The sequence below is a fragment of the Cydia fagiglandana genome, chromosome 3 (genome assembly GCF_963556715.1).
Source record: "Cydia fagiglandana chromosome 3, ilCydFagi1.1, whole genome shotgun sequence".
Classification (NCBI taxonomy): Eukaryota; Metazoa; Arthropoda; class Insecta; order Lepidoptera; family Tortricidae; genus Cydia; species Cydia fagiglandana.
In genome coordinates this window covers 18,460,194-18,487,046 of record NC_085934.1, presented here as the reverse complement: position 1 = coordinate 18,487,046, position 26,853 = coordinate 18,460,194, and the positions used below count along the sequence as shown (strand labels likewise).

Below are 26,853 nucleotides of genomic sequence, written 5' to 3'. Positions count from 1 at the left end.
ACATTAAACATACTTTATAAACATAGTGTTGAAATTAAGCTGCGACTCAGTTTCTCGTTAAGTTCACTACTTTCGAGTCATAAATTAAAGTGAAAATACCAAAGTAAAGCGCCGGTTAACTGAACTTTAACTCACAAGTTTACTACTCTCGCATTTAAGTTAACCCAGGAAAATGAAGTTAATAATTTTCTTGGCGCGAGATGACAGTTTGTGTGGGTGAAATAAGTTAAACATTGTTGCATTTTGACTATTGCTGTATTTATTATTGCAAGTTATTATTATTATTGCTTCTTCAGTCGGTCCCTCAATACTGAGGATCGTGACATCATATCCTTCTGTTGAAGACGAGGTTCCTCCATAGGGTTCTATTCCCCGCCATGCGCATGGCCTTGTGCAGTTTTAATTGCATAGGTGCCGTAATTTGAGCACACCATCTAGCAGGAGGAGGACCCTGAGGTCTCGTGCCTTCAACTTTGCCCGTCATTATTACTCTTTCCAGGCTATCCGGAGAGCGACGTGAGAGGTGTCCGAAGTATGAAAGCATTTGGTCCTGGCATATCGTTGACAACCGGCGTTTTATGCGTAGCTCCTCCAATATGGACTGATTGGTACGCATTGCCGTCCACGGAATTCGTAAAAGTCGGCGCCAACACCAAATCTCAAACGCGTTTATACGCTTTATCATATTGGCTCGTATGGTCCATGTCTCCGAACCATACAGAAAGATTGGGAAAACCAGAGAGCGTACAAGTCTAACCTTTGTCTGTCTTAATATACTACGATCCCTCCAAATCTTATCTAGCCGAGCCATAGCTCCCTTCGATATTTGAATCCTCCGAATAATTTCCCCGTCACAGCTACCATCGCTAGAGATAAGTGAGCCGAGGTAGGTGAAGGCACTGACACAATCGAGATCTTTTAGTTGTAAGCTTCGTGGAGGAGGGTTTTTCCGATACACAAAGATCAGCTTGGTCTTTGCATGGTTGACGTGCTTTATTATTGCTAGGTATATAATAAGAAGGAAGCATAAAATGCTCACTCTACAAGTGTACATGGCACAACGCCAAAAACCATTTAAGTAATTATAATTATTACGAGCTTAAAACTTATTAAAAGTAAGTTGTTCTATTTCTGCCATATATATGTTATGTCTTAAGAATAGCCTTGTATGGAGTGAGCATTTCGAATATAACGTCATCGCGACTGATATTACTCGTAGAATAGAGGTCAAATTCGAATTGCTTTGTTTTCAGATTAGTTTGAAATTTACATTATAGCAGTTAAGTCGAAGCCTGTTCCGAAAATAGAAACGGATCCGGAAAATTTCCATCTTTATTCCAACTTTTGCTGAATGACAAGTTTTTCCTTGTTACGGTACTTTCATTGTTACCGTCCAATTATCCGCGTTAGGTACGCGAGACAAAATCACTCCCCGTAATACCTAAGTTATGACAAAATGTACGCCTATTACCGTATACACTTTCCTTCATTCCAAAAGCGAGGAAAATTCCTTTGCATTTTAATAACGGTATTCGTCTCAAAAGGAGAAATTTTTCAAAAGCGTTCGATTTTAACAAATGCGGAACGCGACCGGTACACAATAGAGCTAATAATCGTTTCCTAACACGTATATTAGTCACGGATATTCGTTTAACTACTGAAAACAATGTACAACTTTCATCTGTACGATCTATGGGTTTCTATGACCGACTGTGTGTATAACACCTTATTTATTTACGGGACGTCAAACCGGCCAGTTCAGTTCGATTTTCAAAATTAAAAAAGTAAGCCGCGCACTGGCTGTTTAGAAGTTCCTTCGCGATTTAAAAAGAAAAGTGCGGGTCGTTTTCAAAGTAACAATATTTTTAAGGTTATAAATATATAAATATAACAATGTTGAAATCAATTGTAATTTTTTCTGCGTTACTGGTGTGCTGCTACTGTGAAGATAATTTGTTGATAGACGAAGCTAGGGCAAAGAAGAAGAAAAGTGTGGCTCGTCTGTGGAGTAAGTGATAATAAAGTTTTTATTAACTTTTACTCTAAAAGCTTACGGTGCTTATGGGACCCACATTATGGTGCTACATACAGATTAAGAGTAATAGTTTGTTTCTCGTGTTACGTGAACGATATTTTGTTTCGGATGTAAGTATTAGCTGTTTCCATCAGTTTTTACTATTTTTCATCGAAATAAGTTTGAGCCGTCCCTATTAAGTACATCCTTCTGTCATAGCTCTCTCATTATAATGTTACCTACTAATAGCGTTTATACATATTTATTAAATTTAGCCTTGCAGCTTTGTAGTTATCCTACTTAAAAAAAGTTATAGGTTCGGAAGTTTTTTTTTAAATATGCACCTATGTTGTGTATAATTAGCCGCACCTAAGGGTGCTGTATTGAAAAAAAAAATCAAAGTCTCAATTATGCGTGGTACGGTACAGTCAACTGTAAAAATATGGGTGTAGCCAACTTATTAAAAAATATGTCCCATAGTTGTAAATTCGCTGACATAAGAGCTATGGGACATATTTTTGAGATGATTTGTGCACACATATTTTTATCTGTGATTTTAATGATATTATTACACTCCTCGTTAGATATAAAAGGTAGCTTTTATTCCAATTTCGCGAATCAAAAAAATATCTTTCAGCCTTATTACTTTTAAGTAATGTAGGTACATATTAAGAGCCCATCACTAGCGCCACTGCTAAATAATCGTGATTATATTAAATTTAACGACAGGTATTTAAAAAAGGGGGACGCTACGTACTGTATTTTGTATTTAAGTACCTCTTGAATACATCAAACTAGTTTTATATTGCTGGATTCGTCAATCTATGCGTCCAAAGTTAAAACGGCCGTTTTAGTTTTGAGTGCATAGTTCGACGAATCCAGCATCATAAACACTAGTTTGATGTATCCAAAAGGTACTTAAATACAAAATGCAGTACGTAGCGGCCCCCCTTTTTTTAATATCTTTCGTAAAATATAAATAATCACTATTATTTAGCTGTGGCGCTAGTGTGCACGTTGATGGGCTCTTAAGAATCCAGACGCCACTTAATATGTATTCAAACATTAATATTATCGCACATTTGAAATTCAGCAGCCACCAAATTGCGCGGCTCGCTGCATTCAGATTCAAAACGAAAGCATGTCACCGAAAATATTATAAGTAAAGTGGTGCCAAGTCTCCCCAGATTTTTCAGTTATATTCATAAAATTTATAAATAACTCCCTCCCTTAGATAAACATGTGTTTGGTCTCTTTCTAATATTCGCGTGTGGTCGTGGCCGAAAGGCATAAAGAAATTGGTACTACATACGTAGGTACTTTTTTGGCAAGGGAGTCTCGACTCGAAATAAAATATAAATTAAGTTACGAACTAATAAAAATGTTGGTATAATAGTTGTCTAGGTCTTTTCCAGAAAATTTTAGTCATCTAGTGTTAAGCAGAACTCAACATAATTTATAATATCGTCAGGTGACAAGCAAAACTCACTCCTTCTTCTCCGCTTCCGCTTCTTCGCTCATGGGAGCCTGGGGTCTGCTGGACAACTATCCGTCCGTTCCGAAAAACTCATGGGTACGAGCCGGGGTTTGAACGCGCGACCTCCGGATTGAAAGTCGCACGCTCTTACCGCTAGGCCACCAGCAAAACTCACTAATTACTATAAAATAATTAAACAAAAATCAACCTTGCTTGAGTACTAATATGGTTCACTATGGCCTTCTGGTGGTACCTAATTAGTGAGTTTTGCTTGTTACCTGACGATATATTAAGATAAAAATTTGATGCTATAACTTTTTGGCCGCCCATTATTCCATTGCTTCATTTCATTATTCATTATTATATATGAGAATTTCGCCGGCACGTGCAAGTGAGCAAACAACAAAACGGATAAAAAATATAAAACTAATTAATTAAAGGTACTTATAGTTGTTCCAAATGATCTAAAGACAACTGTATTACTACGAGAATAATAGAGTATGCAAGTCATTTTGAGCACCCTACCCACTTAAGGTGACAGTCCATTTCCAACGACAGCTGCATTACTGTTCATTTTACTATGGAAATTGTCAATGACAGCGACGCGTTCAGTACCGTTAGTGCAGCTGCGGTTAGAAATGGAATGTTACCATGAGGTACCTTTTCTGCTGCCGCCTATGCCTATACCTTTAGATGGTCTTGGCAAAGGCGCTACCAAGCATCCAGATATTTATAAATGTAAATACAGATTATGATAAATACAAATACAGCAAATACATTGGCTACAATGCCGTAGGGACCGATTTGTATGCATAGAAGCCGTCACATTACGAATTTACTAAATAACTTACAAAGAGATGTATCTATTCCAATTATTAATTTCGAAAACATGCTTTAAGTACATGAGAATAATGTCGATATTGAAAAGTACACGGATTATGATAAGAGAATGAGATAATAGGCGGCAGATTAGCGAATGCACGACAGTGTTGGGCGTAATTAATTACTCGTGTAATTTAATTACTAATTGAATTACATGTAATTGAATTACAATGTAATTGAATTACATAAAATTTAATTACATGTAATTAAATTTTCTGTGTAATTTGCAATTGTAATTACATTAATTAGTAATTAAATTACTCAATTACTTTTCATTTACCTTTTTAATAATATGCAAATATGAACAAATTTACTTGGAGTAATTATAAAGAAAAACTTTTATGAATTCCTTTATACGCTGGATAACGTTATAACATATTTTTTGTCCCTGGAATCATACCTTTACAGGGTACTATGTGACAAACCACGTTGAATATGGCGGTCGGCGCTTACGTCGCGTAGCACCGCATTAGTATTGAATGAATGAATGAAAACATTTATTTTCAGGCAACTATTGGCCCATAGATAAATACCTTAAAACTAGCATACATATTAATACAAAATATATCTTAAAACTAAAAACACAATTATGGCTGCGATGCAGTTCGCAACCCCGCAGTGTCAGGGAGCCGGCCGCGGAACCGCCGGAACTTGACACCCTTCGGCCAAAACTCCTCCTTGGTATTGGGGCGCCGCTAATAATGACGTAAGCGCCAACCTAAGGTGCCTTTCGGGTTGGACTGTAGCAAAGGGGGGGCTGGGACTTAGAATTTTTTTTGACAAAGTGGTGTCATTATGACACTATTTTTAAATGATTGTAATGTGTAGATCACGTCAATATAAGCATCTTTTACTGGAAAAACTTTTCTCTAAAATAAAAAATGGCTGAGTTAGACGCCTCCAAAGATTGATGTTTTTAAAGGGAGCTGGGACTTAGAAAATTTTCATCGCGAGTGGTGTCATAATGACATATATTTTAAATGACTGTAACTTATAGAACACGTCAAAATAAGCTACTTTTACTTGAAAAACTTTTTTCTAAAACTTTATTAAGAACTGTTTTAAAACCCCTGTTTTTTTCATTTTCTCAAAAAAAATTCCAAGTCCCAGAAACGGCCCCCCTTTGATACTGTCCGCTATTTTCAATTTTAGAAAAAAGTTTTTCAAGTAAAAGTAGCCTATTTTAACGTGTTCTATACGTTACAATCATTTAAAATATATGTCATAATGACACCACTCGCGATGAAAATTTTCTAAGTCCCAGCTCCCTTTAAAAACATCAATCTTTGGAGGCGTCTAACTCAGCCATTTTTTATTTTAGAGAAAAGTTTTTTCAGTAAAAGATGCTTATTTTGACGTGATCTACACATTACAATCATTTAAAAATAGTATCATAATGATTAATGACACCACTTAATCAGAAAAAAAATCTAAGTCCCAGCCCTCCCTTTGCTACAGTCCAACCAAAGTTAACATTGACAATGTTGCTTAGTCAAATTTAAAACCATTCAAAATGTTCATCTTATTTTGGAAATAAAGATGATCAAAAACTTGCATTCTATAAAAGTAATTGTAATTCAAAAAAGTAATTAAATTACAAATTTTAATTACAAAATGTAATTAATAATTTAATTACTAATTACATTTTGCAATTGTAATTAGTAATTAAAATTTTAATTACTTTCTACATGTAATGGAAATTATTTGTTGGAATTACATTTTGTAATTGCAATTGGTAATTAGTAATTCAATTACTTTTTGCCCAACACTGATGCACGACTGTCATGACTCCGAACTGAACAGTGACCGATCTGAATACGTACAATTTAATCAAACTAAACAAAACAACAACATTAAAGTTAATAATAATTAAACGCCGCGAACCTATTTGAGTAGCAGTATTTAAGGACCCGGTGGACCCGGGTATGTCCTTAAACTACGTCCAGGACCCGGGTATGTCCTTAAACCACGTCCAAGACTACCGGTGGACGGGCAGCAGCGTCCCTCAAATTCGGTGTACTCTATACTGCGATCACCAACCCGCCTGCTAAGCGTGGCGATTATGGCATTCAGCCCCCAAAAAAGGGGGACGCCTATGTTCAGCAGTGGACGTCTTATGGCTGAGATGATGATGATGATGATTTAAGTAGCACCTAAATTATGGAAAAAATGTTCTTCGCTGTACGAGGCAGGAAGTTTCTGGAGAATCGCACAGTTGAGGACTTTTTTTTTAAATAAGTGGGAAAGTAATGGTAAAGCGTGGTTGTATGAACACAACGATGTTTCAGAGAAAAAAAGGTAATCCGATCCACCTGTGTCAGATACGGCTCGGTGTAACATGCGCCTTCCTTATCACTACATGTCGGCGTTGTGACACTACCCTAATTTCCATGCTAAATACCACTCGGACGATTTTCATGAATAATTTTGCCGGGAATTTTGTTGCTAACTGGAATTTTGTGTTAGATAACGATCATGACATTCTCTAATCAGCCGTATTACAAACTGTAATGCCTGTAGTTGCATCTGAAAATCCTCAAATCAAAAATCTTTATTTGACTTTGAGGTATCAATCATTTATGAAAGTAAGCAACATAAATAATTGAAAAACTCATATCCGCAACGGAAGCCTAGGGGAGACCGAGGGCCGAGGTGAGTTGTGACAGAGGAGAGTTGTGACATCGTCGATTTTTTGGAATCTATTAACTAGAAACTAGGTCGCAACAGTGTGCGTGTGTTAGCTCGTAACTTGAACTAACAAATGCGCGCTATTGCGACCTAGTTTAGATAATAGATTCCAAAAAATCGACGATGTTACAACTCTCCTCTGTCACAACTCACCTCGGTCTCCCCTACGTTACGTCAGGAGGGTAATCTGAAATTGGAATACTTAAAATAGTATTGTTATTTGTAGCAAAGATGCTCTCGCTCGTGTATAGAACTTAATTTGCATCCTGACCTACGGAGTAAAGACTTGACAAAATTTCAAAAATCCATCAAGATTGTCAGCGCGCCATGGAGCGTAATATTCTAGGCGTGAAGTTGACCGATCGCATCAAAAACACTATACAATATGTATAATAGTACCTACGCTGCAAAATTAAATATCTGACGTGGCTGAAACAGCTAAAACAACCACCAATTGGGCTTCAAAGTCGAACCCGGTATACGCTGTCGGCACGCCGATGATGAATAAAACGCGAAAACTTTGTTGTACAAAATATTACCCCTCCGGCTGTTTTGGCAACCAAGTTTCGCAACCAGTTGTTGAAAAATAAAAAATAATCTTGTTACGCAACTAGTTGCCCAAAAAGAAATTCTATTCCTGATCCACAACTACCGTAGATGACAGTGGAGTTTCGCAACCAGTTGTCGGAAAGGAATTAAATGTCTTTGTTTACAACTGGTTACCAAATAAGACTTTCATATCTCATTTCACAGCTAGACATTACGTGACATCTAGAATATCCTAAAATCACCTGGAACGAGCGTTTGCAGTCAACATTGCGGAGTAGGGGAAAATGGGTGGACACAAGTATTTATATGCCCCAACAACCGCACCGATTTCGACGCCCGCCACGCACAGGATATTGCTGATCTGCTTAGGTTCTCGTTAGAGATGGTGAATTCCGTGGTGTCAAATATGTTAAGCAATGTTGTGGACTAAAATATTTTTTTATAAAATATTAACCTGTACGCGTTATTTTGTATTTTTTGTGAAATTTAGTAAATTGCAGCCATGGTATTTGTACTACCACTCAACTAGGGGGCTGTCCATAAATTACGTCATCGATTTTTGACGATTTTTGAGCCCCCCCCCCCCTAAAATCATCCAAAAATCATGCTTCGAATGGCCCCGTTTCCTCCTACGTCATGCTACCATCATCCGATGTCCAGACCCCACCGCCCTAATTTGAAATGACGTAATTTATGAATAGCCCCTAGGTAAGCTTTATAGCTTATTTATCTGGCTTTAATTATTAAAGTCAGATATATAGCTATTTTTAGCTAAATTAGCTAAAAAATCCTGATTATTTTTATTTGACTAAGAATAACTTATTCCCATTAAATTTTCTCATCTACGAATTATTCCAGACAAAATTATTCCGGACGAATTATTCCAGAATAAAATCACCGTAATTTTATTCTTGCAAATTCTTATTCAAATAATGATTTTATTCTTGAATGCCCCACACTGTATGTAAGTACTTTTATATGTACATTTGTTTTTGAAGCCTTGGAAACTAGCCACATTTTCTCTAAGTGTCTGAGCTCTATTCTTCGTTGGCAACTGGATGTCAAACAGGAATAGAATTTCTTTTTAGGCAACTAGTTGCCTAACACGATGATATATTCTTTTTTGACAACTGGTTACGAAACTTGGTTGCCAAAACGGCCGGAGGGAAACTATCCATAGTTATAAACAAAAGACGCGCGCTGGCAGCGGCATCCGTACCGACCAGGCTGCCAGTTCCGTCGCCTACACCCGGTGTCGCGGCAAACCGCGACGGCGTTGGCGAGATGAACGTGACGCCTTTGATAGGAATTTGTGGGAGACGGGTCAAGGCCGGGATATATGGAAAAGGAGGGAGGCCTTTGCCCAGCAGTGGGACACACTCTAGGCTCAATATAAATAAATAAAATCATAGATAGATAGAATACTCTTTATTGGCACACCTTACAATTGATTAAATGTAGAGGCAGACAACAGGTTTTATTTCAATCCACGGTAAGTAGGTAGGTAACGTAGGTATTTAGCTGTATATAAATACATAAAAACATATGTTTAACCGTTTTTTTTCAATCCACGGTAAGTAGGTAACGTAGGTATTTAGCTGTTACGCCATTTCTCAGGGTATTCCTTGCACTTAGATTGGACCCTGAACAGGGTATAGCAAATTAGATAAATTGAGCGGCAGCAACGGGATATAAAGGGATGTTAGCCTTCTATTTGCGGTTTCTAATACAATAGACTTTCCAACTGGTTCAGTATGAAAACTAGAAACTATAAGCCCGTCAAATCCGGTCCAATAATAGACGCCAAGCTAAACTGGGATCATGAATAGTTACTATTGAAAAGCTTCCATATTAAATAGAATTATACGCTATGAAATTGTAATATTCAACCAAAATAAAATAAATTATTTTCAAACTAAGAACAGGAAGTAAATAACTTGGTATCATTAATATATTAATGATTTTTCGTCAACTGACTTTACGTTACATATATTAAAAGTCTATAATACGACTATAATGATTTAATGTATTATGTACATATTATATGTACCTATAAATACAACCTCATTAAGTAGGTGTTGCAGAATGGAGTTTTTATCCCAACATTAAAAAGTTTATGTCAATATTGTCAACTGTCTTCTTGGAAAATATATCTTTCGTTTCCTACGTACATTTTGTATTTTAATTCTATTAATTTACTTATTTGGACCCCAAGGCCCAAGTTTGGCCTTTAACATGGTCCTATTGAGTCGGGAACCGTAAGTAAATAAAATTAAATGCGTAGAAGCGGATTCTAAGAAGCACGAAAATATTTTCATTGGACTCGTCTGGAGTTGCCGATTTGAAGGTGCCGCCATTGTGCGGAGCCATCGCAGCGTTCAACGAGCCGCGAGCAAGCGTTCTATAAACGCACCAGCACCACTCACTGCGCAGCGATCTGCGCGCGTGGAACGGAATAAACAAGTAACGTTTTGTTTCAAATCTGTTTGACATTTGTTCTTTTCCAGATATTTTAGTGTTTGTGGTGGAAAAGTGTTTCTGTCTTGTAATAAGTTTAAAAGCTTGTAAAGTTAATTGGTTTTTGCCGGTTTTTATGTGCGTCTACGAAGTCGTTTTTGTGTTTTCCACATGCAAAGCATTGTGCGCAATTTAACATGGAAAAGACAGAAGAAGAACGACGTCAATTAGTTGCGCGCAGAGGCACGAAAAAAGGTACTCTAACAAGATTGAAAAACAAAATGGAAGAATCGTATATAAACGATATAGAAATGCTAAAACTGATGGTAGAGAGGGCCCAGACGGCATTCCACGATTATGAAGATCTGTGCGAGAAAATAGGTGATGAGGAGGATCCCATTGCTGTCGAAACGACTTTTTATGAATGCGTCGCAGCAATGCGGCAGCGAATTGCGGATTTATCGGCACCTGTACCCACCCCTGCCGTTTTGCCGGCAGTGACGTCGCAAGTGTCGTCGAAAATAAAGTTACCGAACATACAAATACCATCATTCAATGGCAAGTATACAGAATACAGACCTTTCATAGAAATGTTTACTGCCCTTGTGCATAACAATGAAGGGTTCGACAATATACAAAAGTTTTTTTACCTGAGAAGCTTCCTAAAAGCTGAGGCATTTGATTTAATCAAAAACTTACCTGTCATCGGTCAAAGTTATTCCGAAGCTCTCAAAATTTTAGCTGATAGGTACGATAATAAATATAAAATCATCAATGAGCACATAAATGCTTTGTTTGAGTTGCCAATGCTAACTAAGTCAAGTCCTAGTGCTTTACGCTCATTGATTTCAATAACAAAACAGCATTTAGCTGCATTAAAAAACCTTGATGAGGCCATTGAAAAATGGGACAGCATTCTCATTTGCCTATTAAATAAAAAACTAGACCCAGTTACTAACCGAGAGTATCATTTGCATAGGGATTCCTCAAAACAGCCAACCTTTAATGATTTTTTGAAATTTGTAGAAGGTCGGGCCCTTGCCCTAGAGAACAGTGAGGGACGGGGTGATACAGCAAGCTGTGCTGCTGGCAAGGTAGCTCCAGTGAAGATGGCATCATCATCATTTGTCACTACCAAAGCATCCCAAGGCTGTCTGTACTGTGGTAAGGAACACAAATTATATGCATGCCCTAAATTTGCTCTAGCTTCCATATCGGAACGACTAGATTTTGTTAAGGAAACAAAGCTTTGCAAGATTTGTCTTAACATTCACCCAGGAAAGTGCAAGTTTCATTTTAAATGTAAGGAGTGCAAAGAATCCCACAACTCGCTACTTCATGTGAATGAAGAGAAATCCTCATCGGTGTCATTGACTAACATGAATAATCAGACACTGGTGTTGTTGCCAACGGTTAAAGTTAAGGTAGTTTCTAAATGTGGCAAGGAGATCATAGTTAAAGCAATGCTTGACTGTGCATCTCAGAATTCCTTTATAACAGCGAAGCTTGCAAAGCAACTAGGTTACCCACTCTTGCCATGTTCTACTACAATAACTGGTGTAACTCTAGAAGATAAATCGGTCAAACATAGTTTGCGCCTGGATATTTGCTCATGTGTTTATCCATATAAAACACAAGTAAATCTGCTAGTGGTAGATAAATTTAGTAACGAAATGTTGCCACAAACAGAAATAGATATTTCAAAAATTGAGATCCCTGAAAATATAACATTAGCCGATGACTCCTTCCATATCCCAAGTGAGATAGATATTTTATTGGCTGCAAATATCTTTTTTCAGTGCCTGTTGTCGCAGCCTGAGGAGCTGCGCGATCCTGATGCCGCACCCATCAGCTTGGTTCACACACAGTTTGGTTACATAGTAGGCGGTGATGTTCCATCTTCTATTCTTAAACAACCTGCTGTTTCTCTTTTCTGTCAAGAATGTCAAACTGATGTACGCGATACTATGTCTAATTTTTGGCAAACAGAAAAAGTACCTGAAATATATGCGGAACATACATCTGAACAACAACAGTGCGAAAAATTGTTCACTGAAACTGTCAAACTTGAAGACAATCAATTTACAGTTTCATTGCCATTAAAAATACCTATCTATGATGTGAACAATACATTGGGGGATTCATTTGGGTTAGCGCTCAAGAGATTTTATAATCTCGAGAAGAGATTTCAGAAGGATCAGAATTTGTATGAAGGTTATAAGGATTTCATACATGAATATCTCGACTTAGGTCATGGATCATATGTTGACATTTCCTCATATGATCTTACTAAAGATCCTATGTACTTTATGGGACATTCAGCTGTTTTAAGGCCGGATGCAGTAAGTACTAAGCTCCGGGTAGTCTTTGATGGATCTATGTTAACGAGTAATAAGATTTCATTGAATAATATTTTAATGAATGGACCAACTGTTCAACAGGAACTGTTCGACATACTGTTGTCATTTAGAGTGCACAAATATTTCATTGCTTGTGATATCAGGCGTATGTTCCGAAATATTTTAGTACAGAAAGATCAGCGATCTTTGCAAAATATTCTCTGGCGAGACACTCCTAATGAGTCAATAAAATGTATTCAGCTAAACACAGTTTGCTATGGAATGAAGTCATCAAGTTATCTTTCAACAAGATGCTTGAACGAGCTGGCTACGAAATTCGAGAGGCAATATCCTCTAGCTAGTTCTGCAATACTAAACTCTACCTATGTAGATGACATCATTCATACAGAGGATAGTTTGGCAAAGATTGTTGACACTCAAACTCAATTGATAGAATTACTTGCTAAAGGTAGTTTTAAACTACATAAATGGGCAGCTAATGACTCTTCAATTTTGACAAATATTTCAGCAGAGCAGCAGGTTGTTGGAGAACTGGAACTGAATAAGGACATCAAAACTTTAGGTTTAAAGTTAGATATTGACTCTGATTCTTTTAAACTTTCATGTCCAGTGTCAAAAAATGTCCCTAAGACAAAAAGACAGATTTTAAGTTACATAAGCCAATTCTATGACCCTTTAGGTCTAGCGGGACCCGTTTTTGTCCAAGCTAAAATCATTATGCAAAAATTGGCTCAGGCTTGTACCGACTGGGACTCAGTGCCCTCGCCTATTTTACTAAAAGAATGGCTTGAATTTTACGATGATCTGCAGACAATGAAAGAAATTAAAATAAAACGAAATGTTACTGTTGATAACATTCAGTCTGCTCAGCTAGTAGCATTTGGTGATGCCTCAATTTCTGCATATGGAGCAGCCATTTATTTAAGAGTCACTGACAAGCATGGCAAAGTATCGATGTCGCTTCTTTGTTCTAAGAGTCGCATTGCATCTAAAGACAAGAAGTTGACTGTGCCACGATTAGAATTAAATGCATCTCTTTTGATGGCAAAATTATGCTTTAGAGCATACAATACTTTAAGTAAAAAGATATCTATTGAAAGTGTGCATCTTTTCAGTGATTCTCAGGTTGTTTTGGCATGGCAAAAAACGGATCCAACAAAACTAAATGCTTATGTTGCTAATAGAGTCAAATTAATCAACGAATATACAAAGGGTTTTCAATGGTTGTATATAAAAACAGGCCTCAATCCTTCTGATTGTTTGAGTCGAGGTGTAAAACCTAGTGAACTACAAAGTAACCAACTGTGGTGGTGTGGACCTACTAGCATGTCTGATCCAGAGTATAAATTCACCGATGATAGTAATAATGTACCTGACAACTTACTGGAGATCAAGCATGCTGATGGTTCCAAGCCGGTGTGTATGGCATCATATCAATCGGTTTCTCTTGCAAATGATTTGTTAGATAAGTTTTCTAACGTTAATAAGGCAGTTAACGTGCTTGCCTACATACAAAGATTCTGTAAAAATGTAAGGCCGGGTTCACAAAAGATAAAGCTTAATTTTATTACTTTTAGCGAGGCAACTCAGGCATTGCATATGTTTATAAAGAATGAGCAGGAAAGGTTCTTTGATAAAGAGCTGGCCTCTTTGCGGGCAGGTAGGCAAGTTTCGTCGTATTTACTATCTGTCAACCCCTTCATTGATGCTAACGGTATTCTCAGAGTAGGTGGACGTTTGCAACACTCCTCCTTACCTTATAGCCATAAGCATCAGATAATCTTACCAAAAGAATCTAAGGTCACTTACCTTATTATTGAAAATGAACATTTAAAGCTTTTACACGCCAGTCAGAAAGAAGTACTTAGCAATTTAAGTCAACGCTATTATATAGTTAACGGTTTGAGATTGGTAAAAAAGTTTGTGAATAAATGTCTCACATGTTTTAGACTGAAAGGTGTAACAGCAAAACAGCTGATGGGTTCATTGCCCGCTGGTAGAGTCAGCATAGATCGAGTGTTTGCTAAGGTTGGTATAGACTTTGCGGGACCAATCCTGATAAAGCAGTCAAGAGTGAGAAGTGTTGTCACTACTAAAGGTTATATTGCTGTGTATGTGTGCTTTGTCACCAAAGCCATACATTTAGAGTTAGTGTCAGATCTCACCACTGATACATTCTTGGCTAGCTTCAAACGATTTATTGCTAGACGTAATGTTCCAACAGAGGTCTATTGTGATAATGCCGCTACTTTTAAGTCGGCTAGTACTCAGTTGTCTGAGTTATATAAATTGAATAATAATAAATGTCATCAAATTCAAGTTCAAAATGTAACTGCTAAATTGGGAACAACATTCCATTTCATACCGAGTTACTCTCCGGTGTTTGGTGGTCTATGGGAGGCCGCAGTAAAAAGTGTTAAATATCATTTGAAAAGAATGTTGGGCTCACATGTTTTAACATATGAATTGTTGTACACGGCACTTGTTCAAATTGAAAGCATTTTGAACTCGAGGCCTATAACGCCAATGTCATCAGACATTGAGGACCTTTCCTATTTAACGCCAGGGCACTTCTTAACTGGTGCGCCCTTAACTTGCTATCCTGAGCAGGATATCACAAACTTACCTGATAATAGATTGAAGTTTTGGAGGAAATGTACTGCTCTGCAGCAGCATTTTTGGCGATATTGGTCTAAACAATACCTTAATGTCTTACAGAACCGTCCTAAATGGAAGGCCGCCTTGCCTAATATTAAAGTAGGTGCTCTAGTTATCTTGCGTGAAATAGATACTCCGCCTATGACTTGGCCTATGGCTAGAGTTACCAAGGTTTTTCCAGGTCAGGATGGGAAGATAAGAGCCTTAGAAGTAAAAAAGGCTAATGGTAAAGTTCATACAACTTCTATTACTAAAGTGTGTATACTACCTTTAGATGAATAGGTAGTATTTGAAATGTTATTATATGGTATTTTAATATTTTAGTTAAGTATTATGGCTAATATCCTACTGAATTGTACTGATACTTAATTTATAACTGTATATAAGTAGGTAGTCATGTACTATGTGTTGATGCTGGGTGCATCTAATGTATAAGATGTTTATTTAGTTATATAAAATGTGTCTTATCTTATGTTTGTTACATACTGTTTCATAACTACTTTCATAGCAATCTTGTAAACTTATTAAGTTATTAGTAAGATTTATATTAATTTCAATTTCACAAACCTTAAAAGATTACAGTCCGCTCTAGATATTGAAGTATACAAGGGAGCTAATGTGAAATGTAGTTTAATATTTAATAAGGTATTAATTTGTACCTAGTTATGTTATTTTATGTTGGCGGAATATGTTGCAGAATGGAGTTTTTATCCCAACATTAAAAAGTTTATGTCAATATTGTCAACTGTCTTCTTGGAAAATATATCTTTCGTTTCCTACGTACATTTTGTATTTTAATTCTATTAATTTACTTATTTGGACCCCAAGGCCCAAGTTTGGCCTTTAACAGTAGGTATTCGATTCGAATTCGATTCAAGTTGTTATTTTTAATATAAAAACAAAAGCAGAGTTTCATCTGTATATATTTTTATGCCAGCTATTTTAGATAGTAAGTCTTTTTATAAAAATATATCAAAAATTATAAACTATAAAATTTTAAGACTATTATTCTTGTTTAAAATAGGGTGTCTATTTACTCCCTAACCCATTTATCGTATCAAGTTGACAGCGCAACGAGAGATTAAGGGGCCCACAGATTACCAGTTTGCCGGACGATATCAGCCTGTCAGTTGTTCGGAGCTGTCAAATTTTGCCTTTTTAACTGACTGGCCGATATCGTCCGGCGGACTGGTTATCAGTGGGCCCCCGAACTCTACTCCTTAGATTTGGTTATTTTCACAGCAGCTGGATTTTTTTTCCTGCCGGCACAATTGCGTTGGATATGTGTTACGTTATTTTTTGTGAGCATCTTTTCGTTAATTACAGGTCCTATTTGACTTCAAAGTGATGCTGACGATCATGTCAATACTTTTGCGACGTCACCTTCTGTCACTTATTATGCGAGTATATACCAAAGTACCCCTGTACAGTTTATTACTCGTACACCTGTATATTAATATTTTTTTCACCACACCAGCTAGTAAAGTATCTTTATACTATTCAAAAACTGATGCAATTTATTAATATTTATTAAATAAACTGATTATTGCAATTTTTCCACAAGAGTTTTTATGTCGGGTCAGTAAAAACAAAATTACAGCACTGGTTTTGAATAGGAAATGTACAGTCACCAGCAATAATTTGTTACACAACAAACGCCGCAAAAATATGTGACACGCTCTTATTGCACTACAAACAAATAAGATCGTGTCAGATATTTTTGCGGCCTTCGTTGTATAACATATTATTGCTGGTGACTGTACATAATTATAAATTGTAAATTGCCTATAGATGCGTATAACGTACCTACAGAACGTTGAAAAAATACTTGTTTACTTGGTAAATAATTCAATACTGTAATCCCTTCTCAAACTTTGAAGTAGGTATCTTAAATTTAAATATCTCGGGTGTTTTGCAATTATAATTAGTTGCCTATGTTCGTAAATGTTTAGAAACAGAAATATATCAACAAATCATTTTCGACCAACTAAAATATTTTGATTTAAGCAAATTCAATCAAATCCTATTAGTCCAAAGTTACCATATAAAAATTCATCATCTTCGTCATCATATCAGCCAGATATAAAGGTCTTGTCTTGGTCTTGAATCAAACTCACTTCCAGTAGATATTTTCATATATTATTAGTGAAATTAAGAAAATCAACAGGACCAATGTTTTTCAGCAAAACGTCAATTCTCCCCCCTAATTATCTGTCAGGCTCTATTAAAAAAATAATATAGTATTGCCATATCAAAATGACGTTACCCAGTTTGACATAGAGTTGTCATATCAAAATCTAATAACACCCTAGAACATACATAGAGAGATATAGTACAGAATTAGTATTAAACTGTTATACATAATGTTATCATTATAAATGACCTTACAGCTCGGCCGTCCTTTTTTAAAGTGGGGTCCTCCCCATATAATTAATGAGAAAAACAAGTTCAGTTAAAATTGCAACATTAACACATTAAATAATCAAACAAAACAAAACAAGGGAACATCACATTTTGTAAATCTAATTACACAGTCTGTTGTGATCTACGACCATCTGTGCGGTGTTAATTGCTTAACACCATTCGTTTCTGCACTGATCACTTACAATCTAAATAACAACAATAATAACACTATAACTAATCTCATTAAACTATGTTGTTATCTACGATCATCTGTGCGGTGTTAATTGCTTAACGCCATTCGGTTCTGCACTGATCGCTCACAAACTAAATAATAACAATAATAACACTACCAGTCTCATCATAGTCTGTTGTGATCTACGACCATCTGTGCGGTGCTAATTGCTTAACACCATTCAGTTCTGCACTGATCGCTCACAAACTACATAACAAAAATAAGAACACTACCAGTCTCATCATAATCTGTTGTGATCTACGACCATCTGTGCGGTGCTAATTGCTAAACACCATTCAGTTCTGCACTGATCGCTCACAAACTAAATAACAAAAATAAGAACACTACCAGTCTCATCATAATATGTTGTGATCTACGACCATCTGTGCGATGTTAATTGCTTAACACCATTCGGTTCTGCACTGATCGTTCACAAACTAAATAACAACTATACTAGTCTCATCAGCTCATCACAGTAAATAGCCATATGTGCAGTATTAATTACATAATACCATTCATTTCTGCACTGAATATAGTCTAATCACTAAACATCCTCAAGGTAACAGTATAACAATATAACAGCAATATCTTTCATTCTTTTTTTTTTTTATATCAGGTTACTTATTATTGTTTTTTTTTTGTTAATCTTTCTAAGTTTAGCATAATAACGTTAACTTTAATCAGTCTCACTTGAGTTACAATTATCCTTATCATTCATATCACTACTATCACTGGTATAATCTTTAAAACTAAGCCAGGGGTGAATCTTGTCTAGTGCTACAACATTTTCATATTTTCTGTTTCCCTTTTTAGTTAGAGGTGTATCTTCAATTAGAAACCTATCATTCGGTAGAACTTTTATAATCCGGTACGGCCCATGGAACTTAGGGATCAACTTTTTTGATTTACCTATGTGATCCTTATCTGTAATAGTCCTTTCTACTCTAACCAAATCGCCGATATTATAAGACTTGCCTACCCGCCTATGTTTATTAAATTTCCTTCGAGAATATTCCTGTTGTTTATCTATTTTATCTTTAGCTTCCGTTCTTAATTGTATTAAATTATCACCTGTTACTCGCTCGGAAATTTCATCTATTGCATCATTTAACTTATTTTCTGATGTGGTTATAAAGTTACAGCCAAATAATAATTCCGATGGACTTTTACCTGTCGTTTTATTTACCGTAGTATTAATTCCTAATTGGATTTGTCCTACATATTCATCCCAAGTGTTATCGTTTTTTCCATGACATGAAGTACTTAAAGCGTCCAGTATTGTACGGTTAAATCGTTCAACTTGGCCGTTCGCCCTAGGTGAGGCAACTGCATTTAGCACGTGCTTAATACCTGTTTCGTTTGTATATTCCTTAAATTTAGCACTAGTAAAACAGGACCCTCGGTCTGTTATCAGACGAGACGGAGGCCTAAAATAACTAAAGTGTTCTTTAAAAACTTTTATAGCAGTACTCGTTTTTGTGTCTCTTACAGCCCGAATACCAACATACTTTGTGAACGCATCAACTATAACAAGTATATACATATTGCCTCTCCTAGAGCGCACGAACGGACCTAGATGGTCGGCATGAACTGTGTGGAAAGGCTTTTCGATCTTTGGAATCGGATGCAACAGCCCTTCCTTGCATCCTCCTGGAGCCTTATGGTGAGCACACTCAAGACACGCGGCTACGTATTTTTTTGTAAATCGCCGCATTTTTGCGAACCAATAAGTGTTACGCAATCGACTTAAAGTTTTTTCGAAACCGAAATGCCCAACATTATCATGATTCATGCGCAAAACCTGCCACCTAACACCACGAGGCACAACCCACCTTAGACTCCCGTCCTTTAAAATTCGGTATACATAATTTCCCTTCAACCGGTAATTCTTTTGAACATCTATTATCAATTTAGTATCTTCGTCTTGCAAAATGTGTTTAATACGCTTCAATTCATCATCGTCATCTTGTACTGTTGCTATCCAATCTTTAACATCAATATTCAGAACATCGATAACATGAGGTCGTGAATCATTCGTGGGGTCAGCAACAGGACCACGGCTGAGAGCGTCTACGTGTGCCATACGACACCCTGGCCTGTACTCTATCTCACAGTCGTACTCCTGAAACTGAACCCACCAACGAGATATACGAGGTATAAGATCTCTTTTGGTAAGTGTAGTCCGCAACGCGTTACAGTCAGTTACGATTTTAAATTTTACGCCAAGTAAGTACACTCTAAAACGGTTTAAAGAAGCGACTACAGCAAGTGTTTCTAATTCAAATGAGTGCAATTTTTGTTCGTCTGCAGTGGTTTTTCGACTGTAATACGCTACGGCTCGCAGCAACCCATCCAAACCACGTTGCATCAAAATGCCAGCAATGCCAAATTTAGAAGCATCACAATGCAATTCTGTTTCTAATTTAGGATCATACAACGCCAAGATGGGGCGTTCTACTAATTTCTGTTTTAAAGCGTTAAAAGCTTCTGTATGTTCGGTTGACCATTTCCATTCTAATTTAGTTCTTAATAGATCAGTTAAAGGACGTGCAATCAAGGCAAAATTTTTGACAAATCTACGAAAAAAACTAGCTAACCCAATAAAACGTCGTACTTCATGAACATTCTTTGGTGTCGGGAAATTTGAAATCGCTATTGTTTTTCGAGCACCCGGTCGTATACCTTCACCACTTACGTGAAAGCCCAAGAAATCCAATTCTTTATAGAAAAAGTAACATTTTTTTAATTTAAGTGTTAATCCAGCTTCACTTATGAGATTCAATACCTCATCTAAACGTATTAAGCCCTCTTCAAAATTACGAGCTGGAATTAGTATATCATCCATATAGATGATAACATACTTAACTTTTGCAAGCACCTTGTTCATCGTCCTTTGGAACACGGACGGCGCATTGGCTAACCCAAAAGGCATACGTTTATATTTATACTGCCCGTCCGGGGTCACAAAGGAAGTCAGATCCTGTGATGATTCCGCAATCGGAATCTGGTAGTATCCAGAGGCAAGATCAAGGCTAATAAACAGAGAATTACCTGCTAACCTGTCCAGCTGATCATCTATAAGTGGAAGGGGGTAATGTTCCTTCCGTGTTTTGCCATTCAAAGCCCTATAATCAACACAGAGTCGCTTTTCTCCAGTCTTCTTTTGCACCAATAAAATCGGACTAGCGTAAGACGAATTTGATTCACATACTATGTCAGCATCTATCATTTCCTGTACCATTGTACGCACTAACTCTCGTTCGGGATAAGACAATCTATAAGGACGATATACAACTGGCTGCTTGTCTGTCAATTCAATTTCCATCTGAACTACATTTGTAAAACCTAAATCTTTTAAGTTATTTGAGAAGCAAGCCTCGTGTTTCTTTAAAACCATTTTCAATTTTGATATTTCGTCATCACACAGATGTTCACTTATATTTAAATCCGTACAAGTATCATCTACCAGGTTGAGAGATTTTACATTGAGACAGAAATTTGTTGTTGTTACGCGAGTAACCAGCTCCCCTTTTAGCAATGTGAGCGGTAAGTCAGTGATGTTTTGTACTAGTATTCCACATTGACCTTTTTCAATAATATATTCACCCGGCAAAAGATATAATTCAGCATTAGGTTTCCCGCGCAAACCACCTTTTACATATACCGAACCTGAGTAATCTGTGTCTGATCTTACGTGAATAACCATTATTTTATTTGGTGAAATTTTTGTGTCTTCTAATAATATAAGCTGTAACTTAACCGGGAATCCTTTTTCAATAATAAGGGTATAATCAGTTTTTGTAATAATTATCCCAGGTTTCTCTGTAAAACTATGACCTACTAATACTGGATATTTAATGACACAATCATCAACAATATATGTATCTACTGTTTCAATTATATTATCTATCTCCATCTCAACGCTCACGTGACCTAAAGGCACAATGGCATTTGGTCCTATTCCTTTCAAAAGTGGAAGTTGACTATGTGTTTTCCAATTTATTCCCATCCTAACTGCCTCACTATATCTCAATAGTGTGCCTTCGCTGCCCATATCTATATAACCATGTGTAAGAAAATTATTTATTTTTATATTTTTAAAATATTTGCTATCACGGTTAGTGTCACCCTCAAAGTGTTTATCAAAATTAACACGCAGAACATTTTTTTCAGGTACACTCTCACCCCTGTCATTGCCTGGTAATTTTGGACAGTCTGTAGATAAATGCCCAATTCTATGACAAATATTACACCTTAAAATGGTTTTTGTACATTTATAACTAAAATGACCCGGTTCCTTACAGTTGTAACACACAATAGATTTTGAATGGGATTTTGAATCTGTATTTGAAACACCTTTTAAGTTATCACTTACCGCATTTGAAGTTTTGAGTTGTTTTGTCCAAGACCCAGAATTAAATTTTTGTTTTTCTGAATCCCGTGATTGTTTGGCAGATTGAAAATATTCTAACACTTGTTCTGGTTGTTGACATTTTAATGCCTTAGCACCTAACCGAACCGATCTATCATCAATTCCACTCAAAATACAATCTACAGCTCGCTTTCCGTGGATATCACAACGATTTAATAAATTTAATTTGGCATAAAAGTAAAGCTCTAAAGATTCATTATACTTAACTCGCTTATTCAGCATTTCTGTTAACAGTTCAGCATAATCATCAACGCTAGGGAATGATTCAATCAATTTTGTTTTCCATTCCGGCCACGTGAATGACATAGATGGTAAAGCTAAATACCAGTTCTTCGCAACACCAGACAATTTGGGTAATGCATAATGGATGATCTGATCATCACCCCAGTTATATAATTTTGCACACTCGTCTACCTTATTCAGCCACATATGTATAGTTTGCTCTTTAATCATTGGGTTAAATTCTGGTATTACATTGCCTAACATAGGAAATTTATTACCCTCTGGCCTGTTCTGTTTTAATGTTTTAACTAATTCTCTAAGAAATTGCTGATGTTCATTACCTTGAAATGTGTTCACATTCTCAATAGTCGTCAGAACTGGTTGATTCTCACCACTCTGCTTGGAAGTACCCGGCATGTGTGCGTGGTTGCGGCTCCCTAGATTGCGCCTGCTGTCATGAACGCGGCTACAGCTTCGTTGACTACGGCTCCGACTCTGCTGATCACATCCGCCGCTCTCACGACCACTGCTATAGCTTCCACTATGGCTCCTGTGATGACGAACACGGCTTCTACTATGGGAACTACGGTTACGTCGACCACGATTCGAGCTGCGCCGACGGCTGGTACTACGACTTCTTCGGTTTTCGTAGTCGCGTTTTCGACTGGGTTTTCTGCTTCGCGTACGATGCCGGTCCCGCCTGTGTTCGGACCGACTCCTCCGACCTTCATCGCACGCTACACGAACACTTTTCGAACGTCGATTCCGTATACTTCTACTTTGTTCGCGTTCATGGCGCCGTTGAACCTTCTTTTTCGCACGCGCCGATCTATGTTTACTGCGGCTGCGACCATTCTCTTTCTCATTACTATTCATTGTTGGAAGTTTCGTCCACAACGACGAAACAAAAATGTCACATTTATTTCAACAATTGTGGGCTTCTTCGGTAATTGTGCCACTTCTGAGTTATAAAGGTCTTGTCTTGGTCTTGAATCAAACTCACTTCCAGTAGATATTTTCATATATTATTAGTGAAATTAAGAAAATCAACAGGACCAATGTTTTTCAGCAAAACGTCAATTCTCCCCCCTAATTATCTGTCAGGCTCTATTAAAAAAATAATATAGTATTGCCATATCAAAATGACGTTACCCAGTTTGACATAGAGTTGTCATATCAAAATCTAATAACACCCTAGAACATACATAGAGAGATATAGTACAGAATTAGTATTAAACTGTTATACATAATGTTATCATTATGAATGACCTTACACAGAGGACGTCCACTACTGGACATAGGCCTCCCTCAAAGAGTGTCCCAATTATATAAAAATTATAAATGGCAAATAGAGTCAGACCGAGAAAACTCTGCAGCGATTTTGATAGCCCACGCAGTGCAAGTGTCCTTTTAAACGTCAAACTTTTTTGAAATTATGACGTGTAAATAACACTCGTACTGCGTGCGCTATCAAAATCGCTGCAGACTTTTCTTGGTCTAACTCTAATACATCACCTTTATTAACCATATGCTTTCTTCTCTTTCCAGTAATGATCATCCTCTTCATCTTCTCAAAAGTGGCAGTCCTCAAGGTCGTCTCCGTGTTCCTGTTCATGGCCTTCTTCCAGAAGTTCTGCTATATCATCGGCCTCCTCATCAGCTACTACATGAAGAGCCGCGAGGCCATGAAGCCTGTGGCCTCTCCGTCTACCCTGTACGGACCCCCTGCCGACTATAACACTATAGGGTACAGCTACGGACCCCCTGAGAGCGAACCGCTTACGAACCATGAGAATCACAGTCCCGGGTTCCTGGATTTGGGCAATTTCAATTGGCCATTCAAGAGGAATTAGATTATTCATGTACTTGTTATTTATTGGATTAAATATAAGTTTTTATATGTTGTTTTTTTAACCCCGGGTTAGTGGGTTGGTACAAGTGGCGCTTATTGTTATAAATACTTATTGTTAATTCAGAGTGTCCAGCGGCAGATTCCCGATTTCAAATATGTTCAGAGGCGCGGAGGGAAGGAGGGGTGGAGGGCTGGAGGGGTATTTTATTTCCGTGAGTGTTCCAAGGGTCGCATTTATGCGTTAAGAGAGCAAGTGATATTGCTATCTCATTCTACCGCATGGCTGCGTCCCTTGGAGTGGCCGGCGTTGGCCCATCGTGTAGAGGAGCCATTACGCATCGTACCAAAGGCTACAGAATATGATATAAACATATCGTACCAAAGGCTTCTCACTCAGTGCCCACAAGGCGTTAACTAGTTTTTTAATACAGTTGCTCAAAAAGTGCTACTTTACGTAGCTGTTTAGCGTGCGGAAAGTTGGCTATCTCGAACTAGTGCTTTTTACTTTTCCAATTTTTTTAAATTTATACTTGTACCAATTCACGACTACTTATTGATGAGTGTTAATATTAGTTTCCTTTAAACGTCGTAATCAGCATAAAAACCTACCGTTAATGTAAGAATACGAATAATATTACATATTTCATATTTAATTACTTACCTCTTCATCATTATAACACGTTTACTTTTTAATATTCAATATTGAAAATTCCGTTCTTAATAAGTTGACTGAATGGAACGGAATAGCTGCCAAACGCCCATAGATATAATATACTTAAAGACGACGTCTAACCGAGCTGTCACTGTTACCACTTTTGTTTAGTGTACGATTAACAATGTTTTTCTTATTTTTTCGCAACTGTATTAAAAAACGTCGTTCGATACACGTGCGGAAATGTCATTCTTCACTCGTCCCGAGTCTTGCCACTCGCCTGCGGCTCGTGGCAAGATATCTCGGTACTCGTGAAGTAATGACATACCTTCCGCACTAGCATCGAAATGTACTATTGCATTATTCTTTGAGGAGTGAGTAGGTCGACATTTAGATAATATGATTTTGATTATCAAAAAATGAATTCCACATTAGTCTTCTTTTCATAAAAATAAATACATAAACTGAAAATCGTAATTCAAGACCAAAAATAGTAATAGAAAATGTTGGCACTTTTTATTAGCGCGTCTCGTATAATATGTAAAAATGGGTAAACAAAAGTACTTTTATAAATCGTAGGAGAAAAAAAAAATCGTACCACTAAATAAATTATCTTAGCGTGTTTATTTATAAAAAGTAATTTACTATTTTACAAACAAATTACAGTGGCAACATTGACTTACTTTTTTTGGTTTGGATTTTCAGTTTACTTTTGATTTAAATTAGTTTTTTTTTCACAATTTTGAAATCGGTTAAGGCTTGAACATAATCTTACCTACATAAGAAAATATTTTTACAAACTAAGTTAACATACCTTTGAATAACTTCGCAGATGTTTTTTGATTTCTTAGAATGGTTTCCTTCGCCGAAAATCAACTGGTACCTTTTATAAATATCACATTTTAAGTAATGTGTGTACTTAATGAAATTTGATTGTTGTGAGCCTGAGTTTGATCTCACGACCTAAATAATTTCGAAGTCATAAGTCTTTCCGTTTACCTACCAATGCTTTAAGGAACAATAACAGAATTATACGTGTACTTTAAGGTGACATTCAGATGGCAATTGAAGCGGCTTTACTGTTGCGGTATTACTGCTGCGACCTTGTATTGTAACCGCCGCATTATTGGGTATCAAGATTCCATTTAACCCGTCACTCCATTTATCTAGGAAATTGACAGTGACAGTGCCCGCGTTAAGGTGACAGTCCATTTCCAACGACAGCTGCACTACTGTCAATTTTACTATGGAAATTGACAATGACAGCGACGCGTTCAGTACCGGTAGTGCAGCTGCGGTTAGAAATGGAATGTTACCATTTAGGTCGCAGCAGTAACGCCGCAACAGTAAAGCAAACTGCAGTTGCCACTGAGTCGAACGTCATTTTAGATATCTCTATTGTATTAATACATTATTGGACCACAGTTGACTTGTGATTCTTGTAGATATCTGAGTGAAACCGGATCACTTTTCAGCCTGGCAACATCGGGTTTATAAATGCGTAGGTACACCACTTCAAGGATCATAACTACATATCATAAGTCAAACTGCGCCGACGTTGTTCTAAAGATCGTAGTCTATTAGTCTATCAAAGAAATTGACAGTTACATCGGCCGTACTGCTGCCACAGAAACGCAGCTGCAGTCATCGTTCGAATGTCACCTTGAGTCTGAAAATACCATTTTACGAGTGTTTCTATTAACAAAACCTCTTAATTAGCGGGACTACAAAGAAACACGATTACAACCCTTTTTAGAATATTATGTTACCGCTCCACCCACTCTTGGTAAATGTGCAAATGTAATTAAAGCGATGTTTATTTACAGAATGAACAATTTTGAATGTAGACTGAGCAATTTACACGTAATTTTCTACAACAATTATAGGTACCTACTTACTTTGACAATTCACATCGCTGCCGACAAACAACTCCGGTTTGTTGCGGAGGCTGAGACATCTGAAGAGGCCACAACTC

At 37.0% G+C, this 26,853-nt stretch overlaps 2 protein-coding genes across 2 annotated transcripts; both read left to right on the top strand.

Moving 5' to 3' along the window:
- The first annotated feature begins 1,888 nt into the window (after positions 1-1,888).
- LOC134680332 (uncharacterized) lies at positions 1,889-24,227 on the top strand. Its single transcript, XM_063539447.1, has 2 exons — positions 1,889-2,008; positions 23,923-24,227. The coding sequence occupies exons 1-2, from the start codon at positions 1,894-1,896 to the stop codon at positions 24,225-24,227; spliced, it is 420 nt and encodes a 139-aa protein (XP_063395517.1). The 5' UTR covers positions 1,889-1,893.
- Positions 10,121-11,912, top strand: LOC134680256 (uncharacterized). The gene is made up of 2 exons (XM_063539349.1): positions 10,121-11,231; positions 11,867-11,912. The coding sequence occupies exons 1-2, from the start codon at positions 10,265-10,267 to the stop codon at positions 11,884-11,886; spliced, it is 987 nt and encodes a 328-aa protein (XP_063395419.1). The 5' UTR covers positions 10,121-10,264; the 3' UTR covers positions 11,887-11,912.
- Positions 24,228-26,853: the final 2,626 nt, after the last annotated feature.